At 53.1% G+C, this 14954-nt stretch overlaps 1 protein-coding gene across 1 annotated transcript; it reads right to left on the reverse strand.

Moving 5' to 3' along the window:
- IFFO1 (intermediate filament family orphan 1) lies at nt 1-9240 on the reverse strand. The gene is given in 10 exon segments (XM_052701667.1): nt 1-991; nt 1218-1348; nt 1524-1619; nt 2208-2328; nt 3213-3397; nt 4288-4428; nt 4557-4652; nt 4735-4795; nt 8506-9140; nt 9142-9240. Coding segments are annotated over 10 exon segments (1653 nt in total). The 5' UTR covers nt 9226-9240; the 3' UTR covers nt 1-888.
- Nucleotides 9241-14954: the final 5714 nt, after the last annotated feature.

Here is a 14954-nt window from a genome sequence, read left to right on the forward strand (position 1 = left end):
TGCAGATAAAACAATTGGGTTCACGTTTATTTTTAGCCCGGAGCTTGGCCCACGCAGTACCAGCATTACATGCAGCCCTTGGAGGGCCTGTAACTGCCAGAAGAGGAATCTCACCACCAGCACCTTCTGAGGGATGGAGCACCCTGCAGGCCACGCTGCAGCGGGCCTGGTGTGGGGGTAGGCAATGGAGCCCTGCTTCCAGCAGTATAGCCCAACACCTGCTGCAGCCCAGTGAGAGCCCACACCTGTAGGAGCTGTAGAAAAGGCATCAGTCCCGTTTAATGATTCCTGGTCTCTGTAACAAATGTGCTGCTGACACGCAGCAAAGCAAAGTGCATGGTGAGCGGGACTTGGTCCCTGCTCCGAAGGAGGGGAGAGTGGTGGGGCCTGGCACAGCTCCAGGGCCACCCCAGTGCCTGGGGAGCAGCAAGGATGGGAAGAGCCCCAGGCTCGGTCCAGTTGGCACCAGGGTCAGGTCCAGTTTGCAGGGAGGTACAGCTCGAGTTCGGCTTCTGCATGGCGTGAGGAGGGCCAGGGGCAGGTCGGATATGCCAGGACAGAGTCTGGAGGAGGTTGTGTTTGGAGGACCTAGGACAGCCCCTGGAGAACACTGCTGTGGCAAGTTTGGGGCCATCCTGCCTGAACCATGGTTAAACCAAAGCAGGGGAGAGGAACAGAGAAGGGGCCGGAGGTGAGCAGCCCGGACAGGTTTACCTAGCCATTTGCAAGACACCTGGTAGCAGGGGATCTGCCAGATGCCCCGAGGTGGGGGTGGGCCTGGCAACAAATGGTTACCAGCTGCTCCACATCCCTGACAGTCTCTCCCAGCTGCAGCTCAGACACCTCTCAGCCAGGAGTGGGGTGCTGAGGGAACAGGGCCTCCCCTCATTATCTGATAGAAGCATCGCTAGGGGGGTCACGATCCGACTCCTCACTCTCCTCATTGGGGGCTGACTCGCTGGTGGAGGCTGGGGTGAAGGCAGGAGACTTCCTGTAGAGAAGAATAAAGGCAGCAGTCACGGCACTGCTGAGGGGAAGGACAGAACACATCTGGTGGGCAGGGGGAAGGAGAAGCTAAAATACCCGCCCTGTCTGGTCTGTGATCTGTCTCCTCCCCACATCACACCAGGACAGGGAGTACTGCTTCAGCTCCCACTCACCACCACACTGGCTCCAGGCCCTGCTCAGCACACAGAGTCCTGGTCCTCCAAGCTCACCTGTCCCCAGACTGGGTGATGAGCCGCCGGCAAGTCTCCATCTGCACATCCAGACCTCGTTTCATGCTGCACATCTCCATGTACTCGTGCAGGTGTCGGTTCATATCATTCTTGGCTGTGGCCAGCTCCAGCTGCCAAAGGAAAGCAATGTAGAGATGAGCCTAAAGCATACTGCAATGCGGAGCATGGGGCACAGCCAGATATGAGGCTGCCATCCCACTGCTAACAAAACAACTGCACAACGGTTGGTTTCTCCCTCCTGCAGGAACCCACTCCCCCATTTCCCACCCTTCCTCCTTCCTGCACCTCTATTTGGTCGATGGTTTCCTGGTACTCCTTCTCACGGCTCTTGAACAACGACTCTGTGTCTTTGATCACCTTCTCCAGGCTGTCATCCTGCTGCTGAGGAGAACAGACAGCATGTTTAGAGGTAGAGAGGTATCCAACATGTGGAGCCAGAGGAAAGAGAGACAAATCAGAGAGAGAACTGGCAGCACTGAATTAAGAGGAAAAAGCTCACGAGCAGTATGGCCAGATGACAGACATGAGTCAGCCCTGCAAACACGAAGCAGAGAGATCTGAGATGTACCATACTGGACAGTAAGCACTACAGCCCAGAAAAATCCCAGAAAAACCCAATAACTTCAGAGAGAACAACTAATATCCTGCACATAGACAGTGTTCAAGCACATGTTCCCAGAGGACCAACAAGGTCCAAAGGTGAAGACAGCAGAGCCTTTGGCCAGACTTTGTGGCCTCAGTTTGGGCAGTTGCTTGCCCCAGCAGTGGGCAAGGGCCATGAGAGCCCAGGGTAGCCAGAAGAGCCAGCTGGGTCTGGGGAACACATGAGAATGGGCTCAGGAGGGAGGAAAGGACTCTGAAGCTCAGCCACTGAACAAACACCTCCCAGGGCTCAAGCAGAACTGAGCACCCCAAACATCAAGTGCAAGCCCTGGGCTGAAACCAGAGAAAGCATGGCTCCACTGTTACCTCCCCCTGGACCTCTGCAGCTGCAATGGCGTATCCAGAGAAATCCTCCCAGAGGAGCAGTGTCTCTTCCGTTTCCTCCCACGTGAGGCTGTCACAGTCATCTTCAAAATCATATTCCCTCCTAGGGGCAAGGGGACAAGCATGTCAGCACAATGCAGAAAAACTTTTGCCATGAGGACAGGCACAGCCCTGCCAAAGACCCTGCCCTGGCTTGCAGGGCGCTACAGCCCTCTGATGTCTGTTCCTAGGTGAGCTTAGGCATGCCCCAAACCAACAGCTGATGGGGAGGGGGCCAGCTTTATGGTCAACAGCCCCAAACTGACTCACAGAATCCAGGAGCAGTGGTGAGAAGAGGAACATGGCAGAGGGAAGATGGCTCAGCACTGCTCTCAGTGGCACAAGCCACCTGGGAGGGCATTACCATGCAAGTGAGAGCACAGTGGAACTGAAACAAGCCCTCTGGAGAAATACATCATCCCTGCTGTCCTTCGGAGGCTATGGGGTGGGAAGCAGGTTGGGAATACCCCAGGACAAGAGGGCAGGGCTACAGACAGCACTCAAGCACCAAAGCAGCATCCTCCCCAAGGCCATGGAGGGCTCAGGTGCTGGTCAGTCTCTCCTCAGCACAGCCACAGAGCACAGGGCATAAAGAGCAGCCCTGAAGGAGCTGCCACCTCAGCAATGCCCAGAAAGGAAAAGCAGCTGACTTCTCCCATCCCTTACTCCCCATCCACCAGCCATCCACCAGCCTGCACAGCCAGGGCAACCAAGGAGAAGACCGGTGCCTGGCAGGGTGGACAAAGCCAGAATGACCCACACCATCAGAAGGCCTGGTCAGGAGAACAGCCCTCAGATATGGCACTGTTTTATAGCTAACAGCACAAAGCCACAGCCTGCAGCCAGGCTGGCCACACATCCACTTGTGTGGCAGAGCTCAGCGCTATGCTGCTTGAGGTGGTGTGGGGCTGCAAGGGGTCAGCTGGAGTGAGGCTAGGCCACACTCACAGCTGGTTCAGCATCCTCTGCATTTCCTCATTGATACTCATGGCTGTGGTCTCGTCCTCTTCTTCCTCATCAGGCTTTCTGGAGGCATCGCTCTCTGACAGTGAAGTATCTTCATCGCTGACCTGCTTCCGCTCCCGCTTCCGCCCCATCGAGGCTGGGACCTTAACGGGAGACAAGTGCAGAGACTACAGAAACGAGGCCGGGTCCGAGGTCAGGAGTAGGCAGTTGAGAGGAGATGGAGGGAGAAGGAATGACGGGGGACAGACGGACGGGGAATGAGAGAAAGAAAGAGAGGAAGGAAGAAAGAAAGAAAAGCGAGAGAGAGAGAGACGGGCTTATTATGATCAGGTTAAAGATGGTGCAATGGATAAAATATGGTTTTAGCGTTTTCTAAAATTAAAACTAAGCAACTAAAGATGGACTCTATGAATCTGATAAAAAAAACAATGTGATTTTATTGCAGAAGAACTCAAATCACCCACCACCCCAGACCAGAGACAGAGGGAAACACAGAGACAGGAAAAAAGAGACAGTCTAAAAAAAGTGAAGTATGTCAATATTTACAGTCCAGCCTCATAGAAAGTTTATAATTTGTACAGTTTCTCAACTGAACGAAACTAACCAGTTGCTTCTGTAGGAAACAAATTAAGACAGAAATGCAGCAACATTCAGAAAGAGGAAAGAGACAGAGACAGAGAAGAGTGACAGAGAAGATGATGGAGAGGGGAAGGGGAAGGAGAGAGATGGAGTTAGAGACAGACACTGGAGCCACTTGTCTCCCTCCTGCAGCTGCTGGCCTACCGCTGTGGCATCCCAGGGCCCAATACTACACATCAGCAAGAGGTTGAAGGGACGTGATGCCCAAAGCAACATTTGGAGCTTTCCACTCTGCCTTTTCACCTGATGCTTCCAAAGGGCATCATTCAAGAGGAGACAGAGAGCAAGGGACCACAAGGAGCAAAGGGCAGGTGATAAATTGCCTCTCCTAGAGGGGTTATGTTGCTGCCTCTTCTACCTCCTTTGGGAACTCTCCTCCCCAGAGCTAGCTGCTGAGACTGGGACGGATGCATCTCACCTGAAACATCTTGATCATGTCCTCGCAGTTCCGCTGCTGTGCCACGTCACATAGCTTGGCAGTGATATCAATGCGCCGGCAGATGTCCATGTCCACCTTCATGGCCTTCTCCTGGATCTTGGTGTCCAGCTCTGTGATGTTCTGAACCCACAGTGGCCAGCATGGTGCCACAGAAAGGGGATAAAGGAGGAGAATTAGGCAAGGCACATGACATCAAAGCTCCCTTGTTCCCTTGGTAAAATAACTGCCTCCCAGGGCTATGGACTCACATTGCTCATCAGTCCCTTGAAGACAACAAGCTCTGCCTTGAGTTGTTCCACCTTCATGGCCAGTTCCTCCTGGCATGCTTCAGCCTCCTGGGCTTCCTGCTCCAGGGCAGAGGAAGGGGCACACATTAGCCCCAGCAAGGGGCAGCAGGGAGCAGGGGAAGAGTGCAAGAGTGCTCACCTCCTGCAGCTCTGTGACTCGGTCCTGAAGCTGGACACGAACTGTGTACTCCTCTTCCCACCTAGGGAGAGAAATGCACTGCTTAGATCTTGTGCCACAGGCTGCTGGAGAGAACAGACCAGCAGCTGCTCACTCCACAGCAATCCCAGAGAGAGAAAGGATGGCAGCAGTGCGGAAGGCAGAAATGTGTCCGGGAATATATTGCCATTTGTTTCTAGTTGGCCACAACTGCTAAACACCCATCAGCCCTCCTGGTCACAAACGCAGTCCCACAATGCTCTCTGCCAACCTTGCTTGAGGCCAGCCATGTCTCCCTGCTTTGTGGTAGGGGGAGCTGGGGACACCAACACAGCCCTGCACAGCAGCTGCTCTGCATGCCCTGCAGCCCACCAGCTGCTTTGGCCACCCACAGCCCCTTGGTCTTGGGTTATGTTCAGCCACAACACGTAGGAACGGGCTTTGGGTTTCTCTGCATACAGCAGAGCTGCACCCATCTACATTGTATTTGTGCAGTTCAGGTCGCCCAGAAGCATGGAACTCTATCTAATATCACGTTACATGGCCGTGCTGTACACTTCAATGTGAAGGTCAGAATGAAAAATATTGTTTTGTCCTGCAAGGAAGTGTGACAGATCATGCCTTTATATGCCAGCTTGTAGCATATTAGCCCACAGATAGATTGGACTGGATGGTGGGTGCTGCATTAGCCTATGCAGCTCTGCAGCAAGCCCATGCCAGTCTGCCTGCGCAGTCTGTCCAGACACATCGCCCCACAGTGGACCACACCATATTTCCCAGCCATGAGCTCATCACCTTGGGTTATGCTGCGGTGTTGGCCCAGCCCCTGTTTGGCTGGGAGGCCACCAGCTGCACAGCCGTTTGCTAAATGTTTGCTAAATGATGATCGCAGAGAGCAAATGGGCTGCTACGTGCCCCGCACCCACGGCTGTCCCACACAGTGCAGGACACTGCAGGACCACTGTGGTGCTGCTTCAGGCTCCTTGGAAAAGCAGAATGTCTCTGATAGAATAAAATTTGTCTGGAAAAGCAACAAGAGCCAGACCCTGCCTGTGCTGGGATCCCTGGTTTCTGCTTAACGCTTGCAAGCACCACTGACTCCAGCTTTTAAGGTTGTACAAGGACATGCAGAACTTCTCTCGCTTACAAGTGTGAAAAATAAATCCCAATGACTGGGAAACCAGAGAGCTCCTGAAAAGCCCTCACTCTCATCATTTTAAGGTATGAAGTTGATGCCACGATTTGGAGACTCCTGAATCAGGCATTTTGAAGCTCTTATAGCTGGCAACGCTTCTCCTTATTCAGACAAGGAGAAAGCGTGCAGTCCTATCGTTGTGGGTTTCATCCCACAGCTTCAGAGGGGGAAGCAAAAGGGTTTTGCATCCCTTTGTGGGAAAAAAAAGACGAAGAGAGGGAAGGAGAAAGTTAAAAGGTGGGATTTTCCTTATATGGGAACCTCTCAAAAAAGGCCTCTGTCCCTGGGGAGAAGATGCATTCCACCACTGAAAAAAACTGTCAGCGTCTTTCAGCATGGAGCTTACTCGCTCTGCTGGTCTCCACCTTCCTCTGGGCTCTGTACTGCCCAATCTGCCAAAGCTTTGGGAGAATTCATGCTACAAAAGACCAGCAGAGATCATGTAAATGCTGACTTAACGCCAAAAAGTAAGAAGGATTCACGCTGTAAGAGATAAATAAGCACATCCATCCCTTACAACCCTCACACTCTCAGGCTCATCTCCTGCCTGGCTCCGTTTCCCTGCTCCATCCTGCAATGCACCACTCCTAATTATAACCCGGCTGCATCACTGCACCCAGCCTGGAGAAGCCAGCAGTCTGCCAGGCTGATGCCACCTGGACCAAAGCTTTGCTGTTTGACGCCAGCTTGCAACCACCCCACCCTGTCACCACAACGATGCCTGTCCCTCCCATGCCACCAGTCTGCCCAGAGGGAGAGGGCAGAGAGCACATTTCAGCAGCAGGCAAAGCCAGCCCCCCCTATACCCCCTTCCCCCCCCCCCCCCCCCCCCCCCGCTAACCTCAGGCCACCAAAGTTGGGGACGTGACAAGTTCCTTTGCCAGAGCCACCTCTGCTCTCACACAGCAAAGGGGACGTCAGTGCTGGCCCATGGTGCGGGTACAGCATGGAAACGGGATCCTCCTCTGCCATCCCCCATTTGGGACCCGGTGTAGGAGGGGGTCTGGGGGTGGGATCTGCTTTCTCCTGCCCCTAGTAACACTGTCCAAAAATAGATCCCCTCCAGTAACATTGGCCCGTGGCCTTCCTCACCGCCTGTCCCTAGCCAGCAGGATGCACCACAACCCACTCTCTCTTCTGCCCAGGCTTCAGCAGCACCAGCAGACTGCAGTCAGACACTCCAGCTAACACGCTCACAAACCCAAGAGGTGGTGGCATCCTAGTTGGGTATCTGACTACTGTCTCCCATCCTTCTTCAGAGCTCTCTGCTTTTCCCCTCCCAAAAGGTGGCCCCACTCTCTGCTCAGGTTGCCCTGACACGGCACTAGCTCCCTGCTATCTGATCTAAAAACACTGAGAAAGGAGAGTTGCCTGCCTTGCGGAAGGAACCCAAGCCATGCTCAGTGAAAAGCCCTTAGGTGCACAGAAAAGCAGCGGCAATTAGGAAAAAAATGAGATGTCAACTCTCTTCTCATATGCCTCACTTGGTGCTTCAGAGCACCAGCTGTGCAGCAGGAGCATCTGCCCAGACAAAGCCTTACCAAGCCAGAAACGGAAGGTGTCATATTGGGTCCCAAGCCCCAACTTTAGCACCAGATCTCACAGCTCCGAGGCACAGGGCAATAGTATGCTTCAAGTGCAACATTTTGCTCCTTCGGTTATTTAACAACGTACTTTACAAGTGTCCTACAACTTCACAGAGTGATCTCTCTCATCCCAAGTCGGTGAGCAGCCAGCAACCCACCCGCACTGCCCCAGGCCTTGCTCCAGCTGCTGACTGGTCCCATCCTGTGTGCCTCTCTTCAGATAGCCTCACCAGCCAGCTTGGAGCAGAGTGCTCCAGGCACGGCACAGAGGATGCTCAGCCACAAGATCAGCGCGCCGGCACTGTGCCCTGCTCCAGAAGCGTGCCGTGCTGCAGCTAAGGTGTTGCAGAACCCTGAAGAACAGGGTGCTCCTGTACCCATTGCCACCTGTGGCAGAGCCCTGGCAGCGATTTCTGGGTTGCGAAAGTGAGGGAAGAAGGAGAGGGCCTGGGGAGCCAGACCCCTGCATGCCCCCAGCTCCTCAGCACATCTGCACACACCCAGAGACCTCCTGGTGCCCTGACCCGTTCCGCTTCCTCACCACTGCACCCTCACCTTTCTCACCCACTTGCCAGCTGCTCCTCTTTCCCCAACGCTTCCAGATGCCTTCCCTTTCAAAACCCTGGCTCCCAGCATCCTGCTATTTCTTCACACTCTGAGCCCCAGCCTGGAAAAGCGCTCGTGGTCCTCATGCCAGGCTGAGAAGCCAGAAGGCACAAGGTCAGCATCCCAAGAGGTCTCAAGAGGCAGAAGGTGAGCAATGGCCCGACTAGTGCAGGACTGGACCAGACGCTCCCGACCCCAACCACCGACCGTGTGAACCTGAGGAGACCCAAACGCAGAGGGCTGCTCTCTGGGAGCACAATGACTCTCCACGCTCACGCCTTTCAGGGTCCGCGCTTGCGAGGCGAAGCCCGAGGTCCCGCTGCCAGCGCTTCCCCACCCGGAGCCCGCGGCCCGTCCCCCGCTCACCTGCGCTTGTACTCGTCGCGCTCCCGCTTCACCTTGGCCAGCACGTTATAGAGGGCGCGGATCTCGGGGGTGATGGTATCGATCTGCACGCCCACCCCGTCTGGGTGGATCCACGAGACCCCCGGCCCCTGCACCAGCGTGGTCTCCGGCCCCGGGCCCAGCCGCCGGGCCTGCGAGAAGGACCAGATGGTGCCGGGCATGAAGCGGGAGTTGGCCGCGAAGGGCGGCGGCTGGGCGGGGGCGCCGGGGTGGCAGCCCGGGGAGCCCAGCGGGCGGGCGGGCCCGCAGAGCGCGGCGGGGCGGCCGGCGGCCAGCGCCAGCCCCAGCGGGCGGATGGGCCCCACCAGGCCGGTCTGCACCGCCTGGTCGCGGCGCGGGGGGCCGCGGGCCCGGCCGCCCTCCTCCAGCGCCTGCTGCAGCTGCTTCTCCAGCTGCCGGTTGCGCCGCTCCAGCTCGTGGACCTTGGCCAGGAAGCAGCGGAACCGCAGGTTCAGCGTCTTCAGCACGCTGATGTTGGAACCCAGGTCATTGCGGAGGGCCATGGCGGCAGGCGGCGCGGGGAAGGGGCCGGCGGCGGCCGGCGGCGGCGGCGGCGGCGGGGGGGGGGCCGCGCTCGGCCGCGAAGGGCTCTGCGGGCCGCGGGGCGGGCGGCTCGGCGCCGGGCAGCCCCTGCTGCTCCTGCGGCAGTAAGAAGAGGTTGGGGCCGAAGAGCGGGTTCATGGCTGCGGCGGGCCGGGCGCGGGGCGCGGGGGGAGCCGGGGCCGCCGGCGCCAATCGGGGCTCGGCGGCAGCGGGGGCCGGGCCCGGCGGCGGGGGCGCGGCTTCCGCTGCGGATGGGATGCGGCGGGAGCGGGGCGGCCCCGGGCCGGGCGGATGCTGCCGCGTGCCCTCCTTCGAGCCGGCCCGGGGAAGGCGGCTCCGCGCCCGGCAGTGGCTCTCGGGGCTTCCCCTAAAGCGCTGTGCCGGAGCCTCTCGCTGCCCCGCCAGCAGCCCGCGCGCGAGAAGTCGCCGCCCCGCGAGGGTACGGGAGGTCGTGCGGAGGCGCCCGGGCTCTGAAACGCGCTGTCTTGTGACCTCCTTGTTGCTTACCGAGTGGAATTAGTTCTGCCCGCAGTCTGAGCCCTCCTCGGGTTTTCTGCAGTCTTCCCCCAGCCCCAGATCAGGGCTTGGATGATGGTCCCTTACGCCAATAGCGGAGGGAGGAACACACGCTGTGACTTGGGGTCCTCACACCCCCGAGGATGGCCGGCTGCGCTAGCCCAGCCAGACTCTTCGCAGCCAGGCCTAGCCGGCAGTCCCTCCCAGAGGCACCGAGGGTGGCTCTGCTGCTTGTGTCCCATCACTGCCATCAGCTTCCTTCAGTGCTTCTCCTCACAGGACTGGTCTCTGCTGCCGAACTCCAGTTGCCCGCATGTGCAGGGCTCCTCTTACAACTAGAACCAATGTGAGAATAGGCACTTATCGACAGATGTGCTGATGTTTTTTTTACACCCATGGATTCTAAGGCCAAGAGAGGACCACTGCATTTTCTGATCCCGTGCAAAAAAAATCAGTGCAAATTTCTGTTGCTCGCTCAGGTGCTGGTGGGTGACTGTGTCTGTAGTTGCTGACAGCAAGATAGAAAGAGATCAGCGCTCTGCTGTAATCCATCATAGGCAAATCGAGGTGGATTCCCCAGGTGGATAGTCACATATTGAAGTCATGTGCCTTGCCTTGCTTCAACTTTCACTACCCATTTGAGATGCTCCTGTTCTCCCAGCTCACAGAGCCTTTTACTGGCTAATGCATGCTCCTACGCAGGCACTTAATAGATGAAACCCATCACTCAGTTATTCAGAGTGGCTCCACGGCTTTCCAAAAGGCTGCTATTTCAAGGCACAGGTAAACACTAGTGTCTGTAATACCCCATACAACCCAGTCCTCCTTCCCTAGCATAACGCTCTCCTTGCACCATGCTCTGCTGGAATAATTCAACATAAACTCTCCAAGTCTTGCTGCTTCCAGGACATGTATAGGTAGCCCACTCCTAGAATTAATTGCTCCTATCCATACCCAAAGTTGGGTGCTGCTATGGGCACCATTCATACCAGCAAAGCCAGCAGCCCAGATCTGCGTGCAAATGGGGAGTCACTGAAATACTTCTGGATTCAGCCCCTGCAAGCGTATGCATCTGTGTGGTTATACGCAATGAGATCTAGTACTCCAGGACCTAAATTTTGTACCCATATTTCTGAAATGTGCAATGCAGTATTTCAGTCCCATTCTCTAGATGTAGCCTGCCCATCCCCACCTCTGCAGCACACATCACTGCCAGCAGCGACAGCCTATATTGCTGTACTGCTGTTAGATTCTCTTCTGTTTCCATTACTTCTTCAGTGTTGGCCTCAGCCTCCTCCCCAGAAGTCTGTTTTCCTTATTTTGCCAGTAAGCAGTGCTGCATCTCCGCTTAATTTAAGATCTTACAAATATGACGCTGCTCCTGTCACACTGGTGGTCACGCACCAGCTCATCTCTTCTATTTTCCAGGTTTGTTTTGCAACTTCTGGCCTTGTTTCTAGCCTAAATAATTTCACAGCATGTGTCAGCTGTGTTACAGAACTGCTTACTCTTTTTTTTTTTTTTCCTTTTTTTTCTTTTTTTTCTCTTCAAGCTGTTAAATGCCACCCAGTAAAATTTGCATGTAACACAGTGGAATAGATACCAAGACATATTGCACCAGTTTTCTCTCATTCAGCTTTTAATTTATGACAGTGTTTTTATACCCCAGCTCTGTTTCCAACCCTCAGTTCAGTTTCTCAGTTCTGAGACAGGGTGGTTGGAACTTGATGATCCTTGAGGTCCCTTCCAACCCAAGCCATTCTATGATTCTTGCTTTCCTCTGTCCCAGCTCTTGCTTTGGCAAGTTGTGTTACCAGCAGTTTTCAGACATTCAAATACACTAACAGAGGGTTCCAAAACGTGATCTAGCAGTTATGTTTTCCAAAATTCTTAGCTTTATGGTCATAATTCCCAGTGTAACAAGGAAATGCAAGCCAAGTGACCAGCTACAGCCCTGTTCAGGCAGCCTTACAACAGAGCACAGGGGCAAACAGCCTGCCTCTATTCCCCAGCTAGCTGAATACGGAGTGCTTCTTCCATGGCTTTGTGTTGGTATTTCAGTGCCACCTCATGTTATCCATCTGAGCAGTGATAACTGCTATGGCTTATGTAAAGATCAGAATGGGAGCAAACCACCTAAGAAAAGTGCAAGTTTCTTCCATCTTCCCTCAGCTACAGAAAAAGCTCACAGGCAAGCAAAACAGGAGAAATTATACTTGCTAAGAGTCTGGTTTTACTCAAGAGATGAAGACAACAAGCATCCTCATCTTTCAGAGGAGCCTGACATGACTTGGAGATTCACTGTTATGCTGGGATCCAAACCAAGTCCTTTCTACCCCTGCCACTGGGTATCAAGACAGAGGGGCTGTCAAGCCAGGATGCTACATGCTAGTGTAGGGACTGCAGCACACAGCAACACATCAGAACAGGTTAGTGACACTGCCAGAAGGACAGGCACTGCTTCATGGGATCATGGAGTGGCTTGGGTTGGAAGGGACTTTAAAGCCAATCTAGTTCCAACCCGTAGGCAGGTCTGCCACCCATCACAGCAGGTTGCATAGGGCTCCATCCAACCAAGCCTTGAACACCTCCAGGGGTGGGACACCCACAACTCCGCTGGGCAGCCTGTGCCAGTGCCTCCTTGCCCTCTGAGTAAAGAATTTCTTCCTAGTAGAATTCCCAGCCTCACTAAACAAAAGCCATCCTGTATCTGGGATGTTGTAAATCTTCATAAGCTTCCACAGTTCTCTACACCTTGGGTGACTTAGATAGGCCCTATGATCTGTTATTATTGCTGGAAAACAGCAAACATCTGTTTCCTGTTCATTTTCTCAGTGTTGCTCACAATTTTATGCACCATTGTATCATTTATTTCCCCATAGTCTCTTCTCCATACTTAAAAAGACCCGCTCTCCCACTGCCCCTCTTGCAGAAGCCATCCCATAGCTTTGGATGTATTTGTTCTCCTCTGAACATATTTTAGTTCAACTATCTTTTTTTTTTTTTTTTTTTCCCTTGATAGACGACATTTGAAATGCAGAACTGAAGAAGTGTTATTTTATACAAGGAGGTAATTTTCTCTGCTTTGCAATCTAATAATTCTTTTCATATCAGTGCCTAGCATTGATTAATTTTTCTGAAAAGCCTTGGGAAAGCCTAGGGTCCTGTATGTCAGACAATCCAGAGACTTCACCACGTAAGCTTGAAGTGAGACAGGTGCATTCAGAGGCCTCATAATTTGCTGTGAAACAGGGAAAAGTAATTTCCAGCTCTAAGGGTATCTGGCTAACAACTAGTCAGCACAAAATGTCCAAGGAAAAAAAACCCAAACAAACCTAGAAGAAACAGAGATGTAATAAATTAAAAGCTAACAAGAAGATAACAGAGGCTGTAACAAAGACCAGAACTCCCAAGACACTGACAGACTGAACCATTGCAGGTATCACACAAGTGCATCCTTGAAAATGTTCAGCCAGAAACTTCGTTAACTGATAAGAAAACTAAGATCGTGAGGTTTTAGAGGAAAATTTATTATGGGATGTTTGAAAACTGTTGCACTAGAATAATGGAATTATAGAATCATAGAATGGGTTGAAATGGGCCTCAAAAATCACCCAATTTGAACCCTCTACCACGGGCAGGGTTGCCACCCACCAAATCAGGCTGCCCAGGGCTGCATCTACCCTGGCCTTGAACACCTCCAAAGAGGGGGCATCCACAATTTCTCTGTGCCAGTACCTCACCACCCTCTGAGTAAGGAATTTCACCCTAACATCTAACATAAGTCTTCCTTCTCTTAGTTAAAAATTGTTTTTCCTTGTCCTAGCTTTATCAAACAGTGTCAGTCAGTCTCCATCCTGCTTATAAGCTCCTTTTGAGCACTGGAAGGCTGCAATGAGGTCTCCCTGGAGCATTTCCCAGGCTGAACAAGCTCATCTGTCTTTCTTCATAGGAGGGGTGCTGCAGGCCTTTGATAATCTCTGTGGCCTCCTCTGGACCCACACCAACAGCCCGATGTTTTTCTCGTACTGGGGGCTCTAGGCCTGGATGCAGTATTCCAGATGGGGCCTCACAAGGGCAAAGCAGAGGGGGACAATCATCTCCCTCTCCCTTCTAGCCACCCCTCTTCTGATGTAGCCCAGGATGCAATCAGCCTTCTAGGCTGCACATACACACTGTTGGCTTACACCAAGCTTTTCCTCTGCTAGACTCCCCAAGTCCTTCTCCACGGGGCTGTTCTCAATGAGTTCTTCTCCCAGTTTATGCACATATCTGGGATTGCTTTAACCCAAGTGCAACCTCTTGCACTTGGCCTTGTTAAACCTCATTAGGTTCTTAAGTGCTCACTTTTTGAGCACTTTGATTGTGTCAACTGCACCACTCATCTTGGTGTCTTCAGCAAACTTGCTGAGTGCACTTGATCCCACTGTCTATGTCACTGACAAAGATTTTGAAGACAACCAGTCCCAAGACAGACCCCTGAGGAACACCACTTGTCACTGACCTCCACCTGGATGTAGAGCTATTGACTACAACCTTCTGGCTGTGACATTCCAACCAATTCCTTATCCACTGAATACTCCCATCCTTCAAATCCATATCTCCAACTTAGAGATAAGGATGTGGTGTGGGACCATATCAGTGGCATTACAGAAATCCAGGTAGATGTAATCACTTTATTTCTTTTGTCCTTCAGTGCCATCACTGCATTGTAGAAGGCCAGGCCAATATTCCACAAGATCACAAACCTCAACCAGGCTATGGGCACTACAGCCCAGACTACCTCTAATCTTAATTTCTTTAAATGACTTCCTCTGCAATGGTGAGTACCAGGTCCAGTAACAGTCTCTGGCTGGTTTGTCCAATTCCTGACGTTATCCTCAACAGATTCCAGGGGTCTCCTGGATTGCCTACAACTTGCCATGTTGCTTTTCAACCACCCAAATATCTGCTGGGAATCCCCTATCAGAATGAAGGCCTGCAAATGCAATGGTTTTTGTAACTAAAGCAAGAATGCCTCGTCAGCCTGTTCCCCTTATCAGGCAGCCTATAGTAGACCCTAACTCCACATGTCCTTCATTGGTCTGGTCCCTCATTTTGAACACAAAACCTCTCAACCTGATTGTGTCTCTCATAGACAGCTCTTCACAATCCATTCACTTCCTAGCATAGATGGCAACTCCCCAGTCCCTCCTGCCCTATCCCTTCTTAAAACTTGCAGTACATCAAGCTAATAGTACATCAAGTTCTCCCACAGAGCAAGGGGAGAAAAACCAAGGCAAAGCCCCTGTGAGGTGAGCTAGCAAGACAAGTGTAGACACGAAAGTGAGACCTCAAGTCTGCACACACCC

Source organism: Tympanuchus pallidicinctus, unplaced genomic scaffold (genome assembly GCF_026119805.1).
Source record: "Tympanuchus pallidicinctus isolate F22 unplaced genomic scaffold, pur_lepc_1.0 scaffold40, whole genome shotgun sequence".
NCBI lineage: Eukaryota > Metazoa > Chordata > Aves > Galliformes > Phasianidae > Tympanuchus > Tympanuchus pallidicinctus.